At 45.5% G+C, this 18,970-nt stretch overlaps 1 protein-coding gene across 2 annotated transcripts; it reads right to left on the reverse strand.

Moving 5' to 3' along the window:
• Positions 1 to 12: 12 nt before the first annotated feature.
• Positions 13 to 16,492, reverse strand: LOC119466552 (brain acid soluble protein 1 homolog). 2 transcript variants are annotated; one of them, XM_037727074.2, is made up of 10 exons: positions 16,178 to 16,492; positions 13,090 to 13,212; positions 11,212 to 11,341; positions 9,790 to 9,894; positions 8,633 to 8,766; positions 7,380 to 7,409; positions 6,715 to 6,811; positions 5,528 to 5,662; positions 4,571 to 4,675; positions 13 to 2,270 (listed from the first exon to the last, which is right to left on the reverse strand). In XM_037727074.2, the coding sequence occupies exons 1-10, from the start codon at positions 16,358 to 16,360 to the stop codon at positions 2,215 to 2,217; spliced, it is 1,098 nt and encodes a 365-aa protein (XP_037583002.1). In that variant the 5' UTR covers positions 16,361 to 16,492; the 3' UTR covers positions 13 to 2,214. The 2 variants fall into 2 exon arrangements, with proteins under 2 accessions (XP_037583002.1, XP_037583003.1); XM_037727075.2 differs by lacking the exon at positions 7,380 to 7,409 and having other exon boundaries at positions 16,178 to 16,491.
• Positions 16,493 to 18,970: the final 2,478 nt, after the last annotated feature.

The raw sequence follows: 18,970 nt of genomic DNA on the forward strand, positions 1-18,970 counted from the left end.
TTCCGAGAGAAGTTCTCTTTCTTTTTTTTATTATTACAAAGAGAGCAGACAACAGTGGGAACTGTCCTTGCACGGACATTTGGCCCTTATGTACACAGTTTTGTGTTCGATAATCATTATAACAAGTTGCTCTCCAACAACGGGGTAAAGTGCGAAGCAACTTCAAAAACACCGTTCGTTTCCTGCATTTATCACAACTCCTTGCAAACTTATATAGAAGGATGAAAAAAGACGAAAATGACAGAACCCATGCAGTGTGTTGGAATAAGATTTGATAGCGTAAAAACAAACATACAAAAAAAGTGTGGGTATAATGTATCACTTCCTCACTTATAACTGAAAGACATGTCTGCTGCAAAAAGGACGCACATGCAAGAACAAGACAAAAAAACACTGGCAACAATGCAGGTGGCCAAGTTGCCATCAATGTTTCCTCACCTCTACAGTCGGGTACAACTTTAGAAGGCAGCGGCATTTAGCCCTCAAAGGTGGATGCACACGAGCCTCCACCAATGGGTGCACACTCTAGACTGACGTCATGAGCTGGACGGCCAGTGACCCCGGCAACGGAGAACATGGCAGACCACGCTTTGAACTGGGTTAAGTCTCGTCAGCAGGACTATTTCTTTAGTCGCGGAGGCAACCGGCTGCCGCGCTTTGGTCATCTGGGCTCTACTTATTTCTTAAGTTGTACCCGACTGTATACTTCCACGGGTATACTTTTGGCAGCGGACAGCTTTCAGCAAGTACAGACAAGGCCCCCCCCCAAAAAAAGTTCTCGATCACTTTTCATTGCTGCACATTTGCTTTGACCTGACGGGTCGTCACATAGCGTGCTTTTATGTTATAAACAACTTTCAGTAACTAACAACTTGTACAGCATCCCAAAACAACACTCCCAGGTGACAAGGGATGGGACGTCGGTGCAGCGCGATTTAAGAAAGGAAGACGAAATGTTCAAAGAAACCTGGACAAGGTACGCACAGAATGGTCTCTGCTCAAATTGTACTGACACAAGAGGAATGCATAAAAACCATCGCTCCTTCCAGTGTTCCTTTAGTACTATATATATGTATATATATATATGTGTGTGTGTAGGAAGAGCTTCCCAGACAAGAAAACGAGACTGCACAAAAAACATGCATGTGTCTGTGAAAAAGTGTGGCACGTAAATGTGGAAGCCGCCACGTAACCCTGCTCTCATGGAGGTCAGAGTAAAAAAACTAGTGGCAAAAGGCAGTGCCATATAAACAACGGCAAAAGTAAAACTCTTAATGCAACCCACCAACCATAATATGAAATATAGCATTTACTCTCCCCAGATAAAAAAAAAATGAAAAGCCTGAGTGTAAAATAACGAGAACAAGAAAGAAAAACAGAAATTAAAAAAGAGACCTTCAAGAAGCGAAAAGTTGAGCAGCGTTGACCTTTGCAAATGGCGCAGAGAGATCCATTTGCTCACGGGGACCTTCAAACGACTATTGGCTGCTAACCACTCGGGGATGTACAGTGGCCTGCTCCACAGTAATAAAACTCTTCGTAACAACAAAAGTTGAGAAACAAACAAACATTATAAAAGAGGGAAAGGACTGACCCATAGGTCCCCACCCTCCTCCTGTGTGCTTTAGTCTCCCTCACACGCAGAGTACACAGAATGAGCATCTCCACCAGTGCAGGGGCAAGTTACACAAACTCGCACTCCCTTGCAAGCGTGGCAGGAACACATTCGACACACTGGTGTTCCTTATTACCTAGGGGAACGAAGAGGGCGACACAGCGAGTTTTCTTTCACCACCACCACACCTCGCGGGAAAATAATAATAATAAAAAAAATGCAAGGACTGTGAATAAAACGATGTGGCTGGGGTGCGGTGTGGTGGCAGCACGTTTGCATACTTCTGGCTTGTGCCGTCCCGACGACACCACTGACTGCAGCTCCAAAACCTCGCCCGGCTCGCGAACCGTCACACGAGCGAGGGAGAGAGAGAGAGAGTCACTTGTTGCACGAGAGACGAAAAGAGGCGATGGCTCGGGGGCATCGGCCCCCACTGCGTTGGCCCCTCCAGTGTTCTCGCTGCTGGTGCTATTGAACAGGCAACAGACACACGCAGGGACATTTTTTTTCGACGCAGCGGCGGCGGTTTGGTCCCGTCGAAGCAGACGGTCGCTTCACCTGGATTCCAGGGCGACTAGGCAAGAAGGCAGGGCACAGCTTCAGTCTTTGCGGGCCTTCTTCTTTTTCTTCTGGGGCTTGGCCTCCGTCCAGGCGTCTACGTGAGCACCCGGAAGAGCAACAATGGTTTAAGTCCTGAAACTAAGCCTGCTGTAATAGGAAACTTATAAGCGTCTCACGCCTAGACCTCACATTTAGCGAATTTCACTAGTGCTATTTCTGTTTTAATATCGCATTGTTGCACGTATAACCCACGCCAAAGACAGAGCCACTGGCCAAAGATACGTCGTGCACGAGTCGTGCATCCGTGAATAGACTGTTTTAGAAAAGATCGGAGCGCTGTTGTATGCAGTTATTTCCAGGGCTAATACGTGGAAAAATACAGTAGGTGATTTAGCAATGATCTTACACTAAGAGCTCATATTAGGGAACTTCACTAGTGCTATGCCTAGTGTAGGAGGTGACATAGCACAAATTGTACAGCTAGAGTTTGTATTAGTGAACTGTACGCAGTGCCTATGACCATATCCACTGAGCCACCGTGGTGAATAACACACAAACGGGGCACCAGATGCGATGAGCTATACAGCGCTTGCTAGGTCCAAGCACGCTTCTGTGCACCATTTTAGTTACCAGTTAATGCAGCTAGCTGACATGAATTTCCACCAAATGGTTGCTTTCGTTGCCCTGATCCACAAGGACAAGTTAGACTCTATTAACATGAAAGCATTGGCTAGTTGGTTATTCATAATGAGGTGGCAACAGTGCTAAGGACGCAGACAACGTGTCGGAACAATGTGTTGTTTTCTATGTGCATTCCCTTTGTCCATGTCCTTAGCACTGTTCCTGCCTGAATATGAAGTTAGATTCATTCACTCAACGTTTGTCATTTTCCTAATGATATTCACATGACAGCTTTTATACTAGTGGCTGCTAATCTGCTTTAGATAAGCTTTGCTGTTTTATGTGAGCTCCTCCTCCCTCTGCTTTGCCTTACTGGCTCAATAGAAAACTTTACGCTTTCATGAGCTTTGCACCATCTTGTAGTCAGCAAAGTTGCGAAACTCGTGATTCTATCAGGTCGATGCAACTCGCTAGGCACCAGCTACAACCGAGTACTTGTAAAATAAATTTGTACAGCCGAATTTTGCTGCTTTAGCTCGGCTTTAGTGCAGGAACATCCATCCCAAAAATTGAAGGACGCTTAAGCTTCACCTTTAAGAGTGGAATGCATGCGATAGCGTTATCGGGACCAATTCGCATTGCAATTTTCTTTCAGTAGGCTTCACTGCTACACAGAACGTGGGAAAGCCAGCTTACAAAGACCAAGCTTACGCCGATCCCCTTAAAGTCGGCTTCACTTTTAAATTATGTTTTCTCGTACATTCAAATAACAGTCCGACGCCACCTCGTCTGTAGGTTGTGGTTGAGTCAAACTTTACTATTTTTCTGACGGATTTCACTGTGAGAAAATTTAATTTTTGTTCACTAACACCTTGCATCACACGGAGGGCCTGCGCGGTCGGGGTGGTTCGAGATTATATTCTCCGCCACGGACGCCGACCTCCACGCCGACGCTGGATTTTCTACGACACGGGGCCCTTGACGCTATCGCGTTAATATATGCGAACAGTGAAAATGTTTTTGTTGGCATCCATTGCACGGAGTTTGATGAAGTTAGTTGCATTTAGAGCATGAAAAGTTAAAAGCTATCGACTGCAGAGAATATATTTCCGACTGAGGCCACCAATTTTTGTAATTTTTTTTTTTTTTTTGCGGAAACTGGAAACAAAAAAGCCCTGAAGCATGAAGTTTGCAACTCTGACTCACAAATAAAAAACAATATCACAGTTCAGTAAACTGCATCTGTTAAGCCATTTAAAGCAAACAAAACTGATGTATTTTACACCGCTTTAAAGCACACCCCACTAATTTGTGAGTAGGACTTTGGCAGAACCCTTGAAAACATTGCCAATCTCTTGTAATTTCTAAACTAGAGTACATCACATTTGTCCGCTTGTGACGCTTTAACAGATACTGCAGTTTGTAGAACTGCAATATCTGTTTTCAGGGCAAAGGTACAAGCCTTGTGCACCATTTTTTTTTTTTTTTTACTGTGCCAATTTTCAGTAAATATTATAGCCATAATCAACAGAAGGCACTCAACCAATATTCTGCTTGCAACAGCCAATAAAGTTCAGCTTTCTTTCTTAAAGTCAACATATTTCATCGAAATCGGTTCAGCGGGTGTCTAATAAGAGCATTTCTATTTTCACGTGCGTATTTGAATAGGGAAAATGGGAGTTGGTCCCGAGCGAAAGCCGCCCCTTATTCTAAAAGTAAATTATCATGATACGAATTGCCCGGAAGCCTCCTACATTGCTTTAATAGACTTACCACCGAGTTCGTCAAAAGCCACGTTGGACTCTGCAGGTGGAGCAACTTCACTGCTCTTTGAATCTGCTGTCTCTGGGCTGCTGCTTGGCTTCACAGAAGGCTCCGCTGCACACATTTCACAAGTGGAACACAAATCCCGAGTGGAACAGTGCACAGAACCAAAAGCAGACTCCCGAGCAAACTAGAGTCAAACCTTGTTCCAACAAACGGCGCGAAAATCGCAAAATAATTCGACACAGATGAAATTTCCTGCGTAAAAATTGTGCCAAAAAATCATTCAAGAAAAGCACGACTACATCACGCAAACTTGAGCTCTCCACTTCCTCTGGTGCTTTCTACCATGCTGTAAAGCTAGAACCAGGCACACATGATGCCAACATCGACATGCGGGACCAGTAGCCCTTATGAAGCACCAAGCTAGCTGGTGCCATAAAGGCCTTGGCAGCAACACAATCGTTAGCATAAAGTGGATTTTTAGTTTTTGCCTTCAATGAGAACACTCGAGCAACACTATAAGTGTTGAATGTAGCATCACAAAGTGTTGCCGTCAACACCACTGCTTATACGCGAATTTTGCCTTCAGGTGTGGCTTCACGGCAATGCGACTTTCGCCTTATAATGTGGCTTTATGGCAGCGCATGCTGTCATGCCATGAAGCCAAACTATAGGGCGATATTTTTTTTCTTGGGTCCTCTAACTGGCACCCTTGCCTTTTAATCGTGACCGCCTTATAATCGAAGAAATACGGTATATAGGTAGGGAACAAACAACATTGTCCCGAAAAGGCAGTGTGCTGTCTTAGATTGTCTTGGTGCACGAATGCAAACCTTGAGCCGTGAACAGCCTCACGTCGTCATTATTTTTACTGTGCACTGCTACAGTTTGCAGCACTTTTTTGAGGTTAGACACCTTCCTATGCACAGAACACAAGACAGAATCTTAAGGGTGAGAAAATACCTGCAGGTGAGCTCTCCTGTGCTGCTGCCTTCTTGGCGGTATCACTGGGCTTTGAATCCTCAGCCTGTTTTTTGTCAGGTTTGCCACCCTTGCCTTTGGCTTTTGAAGCAGCATCCTCGGACTTGGTGACGTCCTCTAAAGGAACAAGGAAAATACATGTGTTAAGTGCAATAGCATACTTCCACAATCACTGAAAGGTGGGAAAGTTGGTGCAGATTCATAACTATGCCTGGGCAGCGTGACATAAGAGACGAAATAAGAAAGACGAAAAGAAGAAAACAAATAGAAAGAATAGGCACAGACACAGGTGAGAAAAACACACTTCGTCGAGACTAAAGTGTGAAATGGCGGAAGCGTGACACAATTGCCTGTTAAAGTGTCTGTTAAAGTAGTTTGTGGCTGCCTGGAACTGTTGCAGCGCCGTTTGTGGATCAGGAGGAGACGTGTCTTCCATGGCGGCACTATGCCAGCTATGCGTGCTACAGGCATCAGGGCATGAGTGGAGCAGACGACAAAACAGATAGGCAAGCAGGCGCCGTTGCTATGGCAACTGTAGCAACGAAGAAGAAATCACAGACCCGCGCGGCGCCGAACCACCCCCGACACCCGCACTTGACGACAGTGACGTCACGCACGCGAGCCAATCAGGAGGCGCACACTTGTGCCTAGCGACAGTGACGTCACGACACAGAGGAGACCAATCAGGAGGCCGGAAAGCTGTGACAGTTTCTGATAATGACAGATGACCTTGAAAATGAGCCATTAAAGGCTTCCGCCTTAAAATGTAACGTAACTGTATACTAAGCAGTAAACAGTTATCCGAGTGCCAAGAAAGCTACGTCACATGATTTCGACGTTTTGGGGACTTGTGCATGCTACAGGACAACTGCCAAAATGGTTAGTCGGGGCATGAGTCATTATCTCGCCTGCGACAGTTTCGGAGCCATTAAAGAAAGGTGCGAGTTATGAAACTCGGTGGAGTCCACGGAGGACAGCACGCGGTCGATAAGACAGCGATGAAGAGCTGTTTGGAAGTGATGATGATGGACACCAAGTGTGAACAAATTTACATTCTACAAGTTTCTTTTCTGGTTGTGAAACTGAAGGCATGCATTTTTTTCCCCTCACCATAAAATTCGGTGCACGTTAGAATTGGGGTAAATTCAGTGAATGTGATGTCGCCTTACTCTTAGCCGGCTCCTTCTTGGTCGGGGTCTTCACAGGCTCTGGCTCAGTAGGAGGAGACTTGGGCTTCTTTTTGTTTCTCTGATCCTTGGGATGTTCCTAGATGTTGAACAAAGAACACTGCTGTTCACTGTGGCCAGCAATCTCAAGTTCTTGTTGTGATTATTAAAGAAAATCCAATTCAATAAATGATTCCTATTACAGAGGGCTGCGGTAATTCGAGTCGAGCAGCAAGACGAAGGACAAAGACAAGTTAAGAGAAATCATGAAAACTACATTTCAAATAAAGCAATCAGACATGAAACTGCAAAACAAGATGTAATCAGGTCATTCTAAAACAAGGTGTTCAGAAAGTTTACACTAATCTTAAAAGCTAAGATACACCAAATGAAGCAAAAAAAAAAAAAAAAAATTCAACACAATCTTAAGCCCACATAAAAGAGCAGCTAGAACAGGATGAGCGAAAAATATACGATGAAAATAAACAAGTGCAAGTCGCAAGCATCTAAAGCACACATACACACACAAAGAAAGGAAAAACGCTTGCAGACCTACAACACAAACCCATGCAAGCTGGGCCACCTAAAAGTACACTCAATAATTTTAATACATTTAGCACTTAGGTTTGCCTCAAAGCCACTTGATGACAGATAAAACTGTCACTTGCCTTGTTTACAATGTCTCGATAAAGTGTGAACTGCGAAGAGAAAGCGCAACCTATTAAAAGCTGTGTACACACATGACTGGAATTTAGGGGCACAGCATAGGCGCTCACAACACAGGCAGATTGTTAACTGAACTGCAACGATGTGCATTTGAAATGAATGTGCAGGGAGCCTAGCATGCCCAATGAGAGCATTTATACGTGTCGCTCTCACAAAATTCCAGTCACCTCTTCAATGTTCTCTGCTAATCGTGTTGTACCAATACAAAGAAACACGTCAACCATCAGTGAAAGGTGATGCTCAAAGCAATGTATAAAATGTTAGCGCAAAAAAAAAAAAAAATTTACAAGCAATGTTAGGTATACCAGGACAGAGTTCCCAGGCTAGTGATGAAGCGTTCGTGCAGTATCAAGTCATATGCACAGCACTTCTTTCTTACTCGTGGTAAATCGTGTCATCATTGTTACATGCATTATGTCATTTTTCTCTCCCTGCAAATGTTTTGTATCGCAATTGTCGTTGTATACTGAACTTTACTACATGCTCCCCCCTTTTGTTTATTGACATGATGAAATAGGAGCGGCTGGTGCATTTAGGTGGCTACTTCTCTGTGTCGCTCGGGAAAGAAAAATACTATCACAAAATTTGTAACAAAATATATAACCATATAACCACAACTTCTCAGCACCATAACATGAATAATAAAGATCTTTAAAAACATTTTGGTAAAGGACCCAACAATCCCTTAAAGGAACACTAAATGAGTTTAGGTTGATAAGGTATTCTTTAAAAAAAAAAACATTTTCATTAATTTCGCTGTACTAAGTTAATTACCAGAAGTGCAAATGAAGATAAAACTTCCTTGTGTTGAATTTGGGCCGTAGTGGCTCAGTCAAAGTTCTTGACACTTGCCAAATTCCCTTTTTTGGTCATTTAGAATACAGTGTAATCCTACTTTAGCAATAAAAATGACTAACTAGGCCCATGCAAATGTTAACACAATCCATGATGTCCATGACGATCTGGTGCAAAAATTTACAGGTGGTGCCTCCATTTTTCGGTTTTGCGTCTTATCAAATGTCCTCTCATGGTAGGTGTGGCTGTTTTTGGTATTGTAGTAGCTATTAATAAAGCTCAACTGATTTTGTTTCTCTGTCCCTTGAAAGCCCATATTGTATGTGAACTGCAATCAACAACAGCAAGAAATACCATGGGGTAAAGAAATACACATGTTCACAGGGAGAGCGTGACTCACCTCAGGATCAGCTGCGGCAACTGGCTCAGCGGTGACAGGTTCCTGTGGCGTTTCAACATCTGGCTCAGCCTTTTTAGCATCGGCTTCCTTGGACTGCTTCTTACGCTTGGCGGCAGGGCTCTTGGATTCTTCGGCTTCAAATGTCGGCAACGTAATTGATCAATCAGACATAATAGTTTCCGCCATGCAGGATAGTGTCACGTTGTAGAGACAGCAAAGAACCAAACACGGCCAAAACTGTAGAATCGAACTTTTTTGGGAGGGCGAACTTAGGCCCAGAAAGACAAGCAATGCTCAAATCCCCACTGTCGCAGCGAAGTATGTTGTGATATATGCTTCATCTACACAAAATTTGCTCAATATTTCGTCCATTATAATCTCGTCTGTTAAAAGCGAAATTTGTTGCAGGAACATTAAAGGCAGATCAAACTGAGTGAGGAGTATGGTCTGTTATATCCGAAATAACGTTGTGTGCAGATCCATTTTAACAGGCGTCGACTGTATTAGTACTTTTTCGCATTATTATACGAGCCCACAGACTCGCGTGTACTATATTCCAGGTCCTATTATTTTCCCAACTCTTGTGTTTCTTTTCCGTGTCCCTATGGAAAATACACTAACTGGGTTCTAAACTGTGTTCTTAGTTTACGGGAAGGTTTACCCACAATCTCAAGTTGCACTTCCTTTAGAAATGCACGAGGTAAAGTGGTGGAATGTGCCACGCAAAAGTATTCAGACAGAATAAAAAAAAAAACCCGTGTTTCTAACCTAAAAATATAAAACTTCAAAGCCCTGTAACAACACTTCTGCATTCACTTTTGAGTTGAGATACGTTGCTACATCTGCCACTCAAGTTGGCGATAGGCATTATGAAACTAACCAACGAAATCCCCAAGGCCTGTAACCACAAGAGTTCCCTTACACGAGAATGTTTCCCCAGTTGACAGTTCTGGGGCCCTGCCGCCACTCAGATTAGCGTTTGGCATGATTATGGGATGGGCACAACAATGATGGCTAATGATGGAGGGCACCCATGGCAAATGTTTCGCAACTCCGGGCTCTAAAGACACGCCTGAAAATTCTACGTTATGCCATGCTCCTAATTATTGTGCTTCCATTACACTAAGCAAACAAATGATCAACTGATGGATACTTACTGGCCGATGCTTTGGCCTGACTCTTGTCAGCCGAGACGGTGGTCTTCTCCTCTTCCTTGCGACGCATCTTCTTATCTTTTTTGCTCAGCTTCTGCACCCACCCATCTGTTTTAAAAGAGAAGCTCGTGCCAGGGACAAACAGCAGCGACTCCGTGCTCACTTAAACAATCCACAGCAGAAGTCTCACGGTTGTATATATAAATAAGAAGCAGTTAAAGGTGCCTTGCAACCCTTACTGCCAAGTTTGTTGGTAGTCCTTTTGGCAACTCAGTGTTGTTGGTCATCCTCTTGAGCAACTCAATGTATTTCTTGCTTTGTGCTTAAGTCATTAACAAAAATCAGTAAACCAACTCTTCAAGTACTGACTTAAACGGGAAACAATGAATGCACTGACGCAAGATTATAAGCAGGCTGCCCTCTGTCCAAACAGCCCTCTGTCTCGCAAGTTTCCAGCCATGGGCAAGGCCAAGAGGGTACCACCGCACGGAAAGAGAGTTCTGGAATTCTCTCCTAGAGCACCTCTAGAAGACCTCTTTGTCTGCGTAATTGTAACTTTCCCTGTCCAAGTTCCCCTCGTCTTTCCCCTTTCTCCCCACATGGTCACCAGCAAGAGGGTAGGTTGTACTCCTATATTATACCTGTTAACTTGATAGCTTAAAAAAAATAATAATAATAAAATGTAATGCGAGATGTCTATGCTCAGTTTCATACATCGCAGGAAACGCTATCAAAGCTAGAGAGACTTCCCTTGCTGTTTGCATTTGCAACCAAAAGATAGTGACTCGTAAAAAAAAAAAAAGAAGAAGAAGAATAAAGAAAAGAGAAATATAGGTATGCGTAATGTAATTTCCCATAATATTAAATGCCATACTTTCATGTCGTGAGACATGATGTATTTATTACATGGAAGGTATCGCAGATCTTAACCTATTTGCCCCTGAATGAGCGGGGCAACTTGTTTCTTTAGCCAGCAGGTGCAGTGCACCCCTCAAGCTCATAACAAAAACCTAGTATGTCGCGTTTCTGCACCAAGGTGGCCAATTAACACGCGATTTGACATAACCTTATGCCCACAAGCTACAGTTGCAAAATACAAAATAACCATTTCGTAGGAAGCATTACAGAATCAAGAACAACACGCACCGTGAAACGTACACAGTGAGACTTTTGCGACCACACTGGGGCCGTATTCTGAAAAGTTCCACTTCGGTGATAGTTCGCCTTTCGCCTTCAGGCGCGCACTGATTGGCTGGTTGAGCAAAACTGAATGACGTCGGGCTCAATGAGCCAATCAGCTCGAGCCTGAAAGCGAACTATCGCCGAAGTGGAACGTTTCAGAATACGGCCCCTATTTGCATGGCTTCTGCACCATTGCCTGCTATGCACTAAACGAAGTAATAGGCAACGCAATCTGCAAGGTACCTCCAGCATCCTCAGCTGACTGCGCTGCAGGAGCAGGCTCCTCTGGTTGTTTTGCAGCAGCTTCCTTCTTTCCCTTCGCTGTGACCGGCCGCTTCTCCTGGGGTTGGGCAGCCTTTTTTTGCTGAGCAGCCTACGGTGAGTCGGAGGTGAAGCGAATGTTTTCAGTGCACAAAATAGCACCCGCTTGATCCCTTAACCCACTGACTGCCCAGCCCGAGCTGTACTCGTTAAGCCAGTTCACGTCGTGCACTTGAGTTTTGCACTTCAAGATAATCTTTAATGCTTACCAGTCCTTCCGTTAACACCTGTTCAGATAAGCATGCTCTAATCTTACACATGTGACGAGGGAAAGTCTCCCCTTTTCAAGGCAGATGTCTTTCATTGATATTTCAGGTGAATATAAGAGATAATCTGCACATTTATTAAACTATTTGAATACTCATTAAATGAGCAACTTTGTGCCTGAAAAATAACTGGTAAATCTTGTACACTTTATTGAGAAAGAACTGGCAAGTTAAAGTGCTTCAACACACTTTTTTTTTAAACTGAAAACACACTGGAGTGCATGCGGTCGCTTTCAGTTCACATATTCTTGTGGTCATTATTATTAAGGTCATTAATATATTTATTAATGACCTTAATGACTATTATTATTAAGGTAATTTTGAAAATGACCTTAATAATAATGGAAGCATAAGAAAAATTAGCGTAGCTTGCACTGGAGGTGCAATCTGATGGGCACCTATGTAGTCCTGGCTTTTGGGCTAGGCTAAGCACTACCAAGTCATCCCCAGCATTTCCGGAATTGATTGATTATTGATCGATTACCTATTGATCAGCTATCGATTCACTATCGCAAGGTATTGGCCACGTATTTGGGCTAGGCTATGCACTACCAAGCCATCCCCAGCATTTTCCGGAATTTATTGATTATTGATTGGCTATCGATGACTGATTAAGCTTAAGTAGTCCCAACCATGCTTAGCTAGACTTAGACAGGATCAGTTTCGCTAGTTCACAGGGGTATGTGCCATTGCGCTTGGACCCTTTCTGCACTACCGCCAGGCTCGGCCAACATTTTTTCCAACGCTTGACGGACTTACGGCCAGCTTAAACAGCTCCGCTGTTAAAAGATCAATGCTTACTTTCCGCGCTGCTTTTCTAAGACAATGTTTCCTCTCAGTTGGGGTGGCTCCGTACCGATGCCCTGCCTATTGCTCCTTTCTTGCATTTTCTTATTTCAGCGGTACACTTGTGGTAACCCTTCAGCGTTGGCATCAAACAAAGGTGTCAGAGAGCGACAACAGAGAGGTGACAGGATAGGCAGGACACCTTACTAACAACTGGCTACTTCCCTGTTTGCTGAATTATATTCTGTGGTTTTACATAGCAAAACAACTATCTGATTATGAGGCAAGCTGTAGTAGGGGGACTATGGATTAATTTCAACCACCAGGGTTTATTTAACGTGCACCCAATGCACGGTATACAAGCGTTCCTGCGTTTCAGCTTTCATCAAAATGCGGCTGCCATGGCCAAGATCAAACCCATGGCATGTTTCATCCCTTGTTCGACCACTGTTGCACACATCTTTATGCAGAAGATAAAAGTAATCTACATACGCCCTGTGAACCTCTGTCTTCTTCAATAATTTCAGTAACACAAGAAGACCAGATTGGTGTGCTTGCTTCTACAGATACAAGGTTTACAGAATTTTTACCAATACAAATTCAACAAAAAAGAATGACAAAAGAAGGCAAATGCTGCTACCAGGCCAGGCTTTTTTTCACTTTAACACAGTTTCATAAGCTTTCATAGGGGACAGGACTTGCTCTTGCCAACATTGAGAGGAAGGACAAATTGAGCTGGCAGCCATACCTTGGCATCTGTTTTCTCGGTTTTCTGTTTAGCAGGAGCAGGTGCCTTCTCTACTTTGGGCTTGGCTTGGCTAACGACTTTCGGGGATGCAGTTGGCGCATGGCCGTTGGCTTGCGCTTTGCTCTACAAATGACAAAAGAGAACATGCCCCGAGCGAGAATGTGAATTTCAACATGATACACAGACTGCAAACAACACATACTGCTATTACTGAATACATCTGCACGTGTTGCACAATACAAGTCAGGTCTAGATGAATTTGTAGAGCAGAATTTGTAGAACAGTGCAAACTGTTTTGTAAGAAATTAAAACTCATCATACAGGCTGGTTGGTCAAGCATGGATAAGAAAAAACGGTGCTTCAATGTGTGTGGCTCATTGCTCTGCATCATGGCGTTGCAAGGAATTATGAAGTTCGGTATTAACTATGATTGACATTATACACACACTGAAAAAAAAAATCACATGACACCTACAAGTGTGCAATGCATAAGCTTACGCATTAGCTGTGGTGCGGGTTAGGCATTTTCGGTCCTGATCTTGAGCTCGTCAAATCGCTTGTAGGTCTGAAGGTCCTGCTTCCTCCATGGCAAACTCCCATGCCACCACCGATTCGTGAAGGGACAGGCAAGGCGTGATTGCAACGCAGCAAAACTTTCCCCATAATGTGGTTACAATCAGTGAGCTCCACCGTTTGTGATATGTGGAGGGCAACCCCATCTGGTGTTGTTCCAGGGAATTGAGCTTTGACCGTCCAAGGTTCAAGCTTCCAAGAAACGAGGTGCATTGTTAGCACCTGCTACCTACCGTGCACAGCCATGACTCTGGTGATAGTACTAATGGTTAAAGGGGCCATGACACAGGCGCCGTGGACGCCGACACTATGGACGCCAAACTTCGGAACGAGCTCAGAAAAGCGAATGCATAGGAAAGTTACACCGTCGGGCCATATCTGGTGCTCAATAATCGTCATCCGTCTTGCTTGCATTTCCTTTCTTGAAAATTCTGTGCTTGCTACTTTCCTGTCAAGAAAGCTATGTCACGCTGATAATGCGTGCCATTCGTAACCTGGAAGTGGTGGACACACAGCGTTGAATAAAGGAAAGACACCTAAGATAGATTACAATTATCGTTTGGGGACAAAATAAACCCCAATGGTGCAAACTTTCCATTAGTAGACAGTTTTAGCTTAGCGTACGCTATACCATTGCGTAAGCTATAAAATAGCGGGTCATCACTGCGCATGCACAGAATGCTAAACGACCCATAGCGTATAGCGTACGCACGCTATTTCTCAGATTTAGCGTTACCGTCTTTGCATGGTTTACGCAGTTTACGTAAAACAAGGCGGCGGTACCCGCTGCCCGCTTCAAATTGAATTTGGCGTTGCTTTTGTAGAATTCACTTCATTCGTAGCAAATGACTGCATAAACAGCTTTCGCTTAGTCTCAGGCCGTTCGACGACAGTGTATTATGGATAACCTTGTGGAGTTTTCCAGATAGCTTCTCATTTCAAACGAGACGAAGCCTAACGAGGGAAACCTTTGAGATGTCAGCACCACCTATCGGTGAGGTTGGGAGATAGGCGCGATGACTGCATATGGCCGCTAAAATCGGAAGATCTCGCAGACCAACTAAAACTGTAATAAACATATGCCGCTTAGCGTACGCTAGGCTATAACTGTCTAGTGTATAGTTTCCATGGCTTTATAGTGTTCAGAGTACTAAAACTCAGTGTTCCAAATGAAAGTACAAGCTGAACACTATGCACCACACTTTCGTAAACTACCTTGAAATGACATTCATCGTACGAGGCTAAAGTTTAAAATCAGAAGTAGTTTTTGTGCGCAAGGGCTTTTCCCATATCATGTATTTCTTGTGATGCCTGCCACCTCGACAACTTTGTGCCAGCACTGCTCGTAGGAAAGTTGAAGGGGCTCGCAAAGTCTTGCGTGTCAGCGCGTTTTTCGAGACTTCCCGCGGTGAAAGCGAAACGAGCACCGTCACGATAAAAAGGCGCAAACGTCCAGTCTCGACTGCGTGGCGGAGACGTGGTCCGAGCTTGCATCTAATCTCGCGCAGTACGGTCGGTGCCCGCAAAAGAGGAGGCGCGCATTTGCCAGATGGGGGTTTGCGATATGGGGCACGTCTTCGGCACTGCTCTCTCCTTCCCAACCCTTTCTTACTGGGGTTTGGTCAAACACGCGGCACTGATGGGGAAGGACGTTGTCCCTGATCCAGCAGTTTCCGGGGGCCCGAATCGCAGCGTATCTTTCCGTACGTACCAGGATACGAGCAACAACCGAAGAGAAATGCGCTCTTGAAAAGAAAAAAAAAAAAAAATCGCAGTCGTGATGTAGCTTTGTGCGCTAGTAGAAATAGCGTCAGCTGACGTGCGATGCCCCGGCGTTTTCAGCGCCAACGTCGACGCAAGTGAGGGGAGACAAGCGCCGGTACCGTTGGGGCACTTCAACGTTTACGGGCTTGCACATATTGCAACGAACGGCCATTGGAAGAAGCTGACCAGCTGAGGTGGAGGAACGTGCACGGGCACACGCAAACGAAGATTTGTAATGATCACATGCAATCACTTATCGAGTTTGAGATAGGCAAAGGGGCGCGTGATTGTGTACCCGCGCGAGAAACTGCAAAGCCGTTGCGGGGGAGCCACGCGGTAGCGAACGGCCTTCCGAGAGACGCGTGCATCAGTTTTCACGCGTCGCGATCGGAAAACGAAACACGGCAAGGAGGCGCGACGATACTTGACTGTTCGGTTGACATTTAGAGCGCTTCCACCCGGCAGCACGGAAAAATCCGCGGTTGAAACGGTGATCCGGTTTTCGAAGCTCGCATATGGCAGGAAGCTCAGAGGGCGACATACGCGAGAGAACTCGTTTTCACCGCCTGATCGGGATCGGCCAGGCGCAATGCAAGTGACCCCCGGAGGGCACATGCACTTTTGGGCAGGTTGGCCCCCGCACCACAGCTGCGGCCACTGATACCCCGAGTCAGGAAGGAGGACTGAGCTAATTATTTAGAGGCCCAAACGTGCAGTGGTGGCTCCGTTAGAGGAGCTAACGCCGTACTACCTTCTGGGACTCCTTGGCCTTTCGCTTCTTCTTCTTGTCGCTCTCATCGTCGATGCTTCCGAAGCTGGGAGGCTGGCTGGGCGACTTGAAGCCGAAAGCGAAAACCAGCAGGGCGCACAGTATGACGCCGACGATGGGGAACGCGTAGTGCGGGCTCACGACCGTTCCGAGCGGTAGATCCATGCTGCAGCACCCAGAGTCCAGCGGACACGACCGGCAACGACCCGCATACACGCTAGCGCGGCTACTACGGCTCCTCCAACGTCAGCAGCAACCATCGGCCACGAAGCCAACGCAGCGACGTCGGCGCCCCCAACTGTGTCGTCAAGGCAGTCCGCAGGCTCGAAAGTATTGATTGTTGCTCTACTTGAAGATGGCGCTAGCTGCCGGTCATATATGCTTGAAATCGAGATTTTATTTCGCAGGGCTGTGTGTGCGGCATAAAAATAGGTAACAACAAAAAAGCTTTGTAGCAAACCTCACTACGTAATTGTGTGCGTTGACAACGTTTGACGAAACTAGTGGGGCCATAGAGTTCCTCTTCGCGGCGATCCCGTGGGCGCTGCCATGTTTGATCACGTGGTGACGCGTCCATTGCTTGCCTCAACTGCCTCCGTTGCCTCCTTGTTTACAATGGAAGTGCATGACGCCGGCGCGGCTTAGAAAACCTCTGTTTTCGGAGATATCGTAGACGGTGGCCGGATGGACGACACGAAGTTTTGATCACAGCTTCAGAGAACATGCAAAAGCGCTTTAGAGGCTGATTAAGGTATCTCCAAACGGCGCAAGCAGCGTATATGGTGCTTGTTCTAAAAGCGGGATTAAATATGTATTCCAAGCTATCCCAGCTTTCCGATTACAAATTCAGTTAGGATTAGTGTGTCTTGCTCTTTGTTCTTTATTCGGCAAATATTTTGAAGCAGTGGATTGTCAGTTTCTGACTCAGTGAAGTTCCTCGGTGCGGCCACTATCTGATTATTTTCTGCCTAATCGCTCGCGGGTGTGCTCAGGTCCGATAGATTTGTTCTTGCTGCGCACAATGCTTTAAACGTAGCTGTTTTGTACATTGTAATACCTTATAGCAAATATATATTACAGCTAGTAACTCGCTTACTCTTGTGGACCGTCACGAAACATTCAGCTTCGACCATTCGTGCGCCATCGGTGTAGTCCGTCATTTATTGTGCGTATACAGTGCGCATATATTCAAGTGTGCGCCCATTCACTTATTCTTGATACGTCGGCGATAAAGTGGGCGTAAGTTTTCCTGCCATTTGGGACAGATGTGTATAGATAACGGCGCGAAACTTACTATGACAGGAAGCGGCGCTACTCCCTTTGTCATTGTTTAACAAGTGATACTCACGCTTGCCGACGTTCTGGGGATGAAGCCCTTCCTTTGAAGGTTAGCGATACAAGGCTGGCGGATGAGCAAATCTCTGTATCCTCGAGGAAAGCCGTACATCACGAAGTGCCGGTAACACGTTCGGACAGTTGCAGCAGCGGTCCGCGAACTTGGCCACACAGATTCATTCTGTTCCTTAACATGCCAGTCACTATTTTTCCAGCCAACTACTGCACACGTCTTCAATCCACATGATTCAATCTAGCATGATTGGAGCACAGTGTGTTAGCGAAAACTGATCGCACGAAACAGCTGATCGCACAGATGCAAGGTAGAAGCAGTAATGGTTTCTTATTCGTGCGCGGTCTCTGAGGAGAGGTATGGCGCGCCGCCGTGAGCGCCATCTCGTTTCTCTAAAACAAGCTGCTCCGCGAAAAGGGTCAATAACCCTTTTCGTGGCGATCCCGTGGGCGCTGCCATGTTTCATCACGTGGTGACGCGTCCATTGCTTGCCTCAACTGCCTCCGTTGCCTCCGTGTTTACAATGGATGTGTATGACGCCGGTGCGGCTCAGGAAACCTCTGTTTCGGGACATATCGTTAACGGTGACTGGGTGCATGACACCAAGCTTTGTTCGCAGCTTCAGAGAACATACAAAAGCGCAAACGGCGCGAGCAGCGGTTATGGTGCTTGTTCGAAAAGCGGGGCTATATATGTATTCCTCGCTATCCAAACTTCCCGCTTATGAATTGAATCAGGATTAGTGTGTTTTGCTCTTCTTTCTTTATTTGGCAAACATTTTGAAGCAGCGGCTTTTCACATTTCTGACTCAGCAAAGTTCCTCGGTACGCTAACTAACTGATTATGTTATGCCTTATCGCTCGCGGGGGCGCTCACCCAACTGAAAAAAAAAAAAACGACCTCGGCCCTATGCTGGCCCTACGTGGATCCGACCTTGGCCCAAGCTTGGTCAGCAAGGTCAAGCCCAGGTCGGGATTGGTTAGTGGTCTTGCACAGGTCGGCTTATGGCTGCAAACATATAGGCCCAAGGCCGTAGGCCTAACTTGCAGACATCAGCTGGTGCGCAACTGGATTATAAATCAGGCCAGTTTCTGGTTATGGTTACCTTACCCACATTACACTTAAAAACTGCCTTTGGGCTATAAAGATTTCTATAGGTGCAGGCATCTTGACAGGAAACAGCACAGCAGAACACAAACAACAGAGACAAATAATATATCGCAGATGACATTAGAAAATAATGCAAATTGTGAGCTTCTTGAACAAAACCATGGCCCTACAGAAGACCACGTTTGGTCGCCTGAGCATTGGGTGCCGACTAATCCCCTATCATTAGTCGACCGCTGGCTGAACGTCCTTGGCCAACTAATAACCAACGTAATTGGCAGCCAACCAAGGCCCCACCTTGGGCCGCCGTTGGTTGACCG

This window comes from Dermacentor silvarum, chromosome 10 (assembly GCF_013339745.2).
Source record: "Dermacentor silvarum isolate Dsil-2018 chromosome 10, BIME_Dsil_1.4, whole genome shotgun sequence".
NCBI lineage: Eukaryota > Metazoa > Arthropoda > Arachnida > Ixodida > Ixodidae > Dermacentor > Dermacentor silvarum.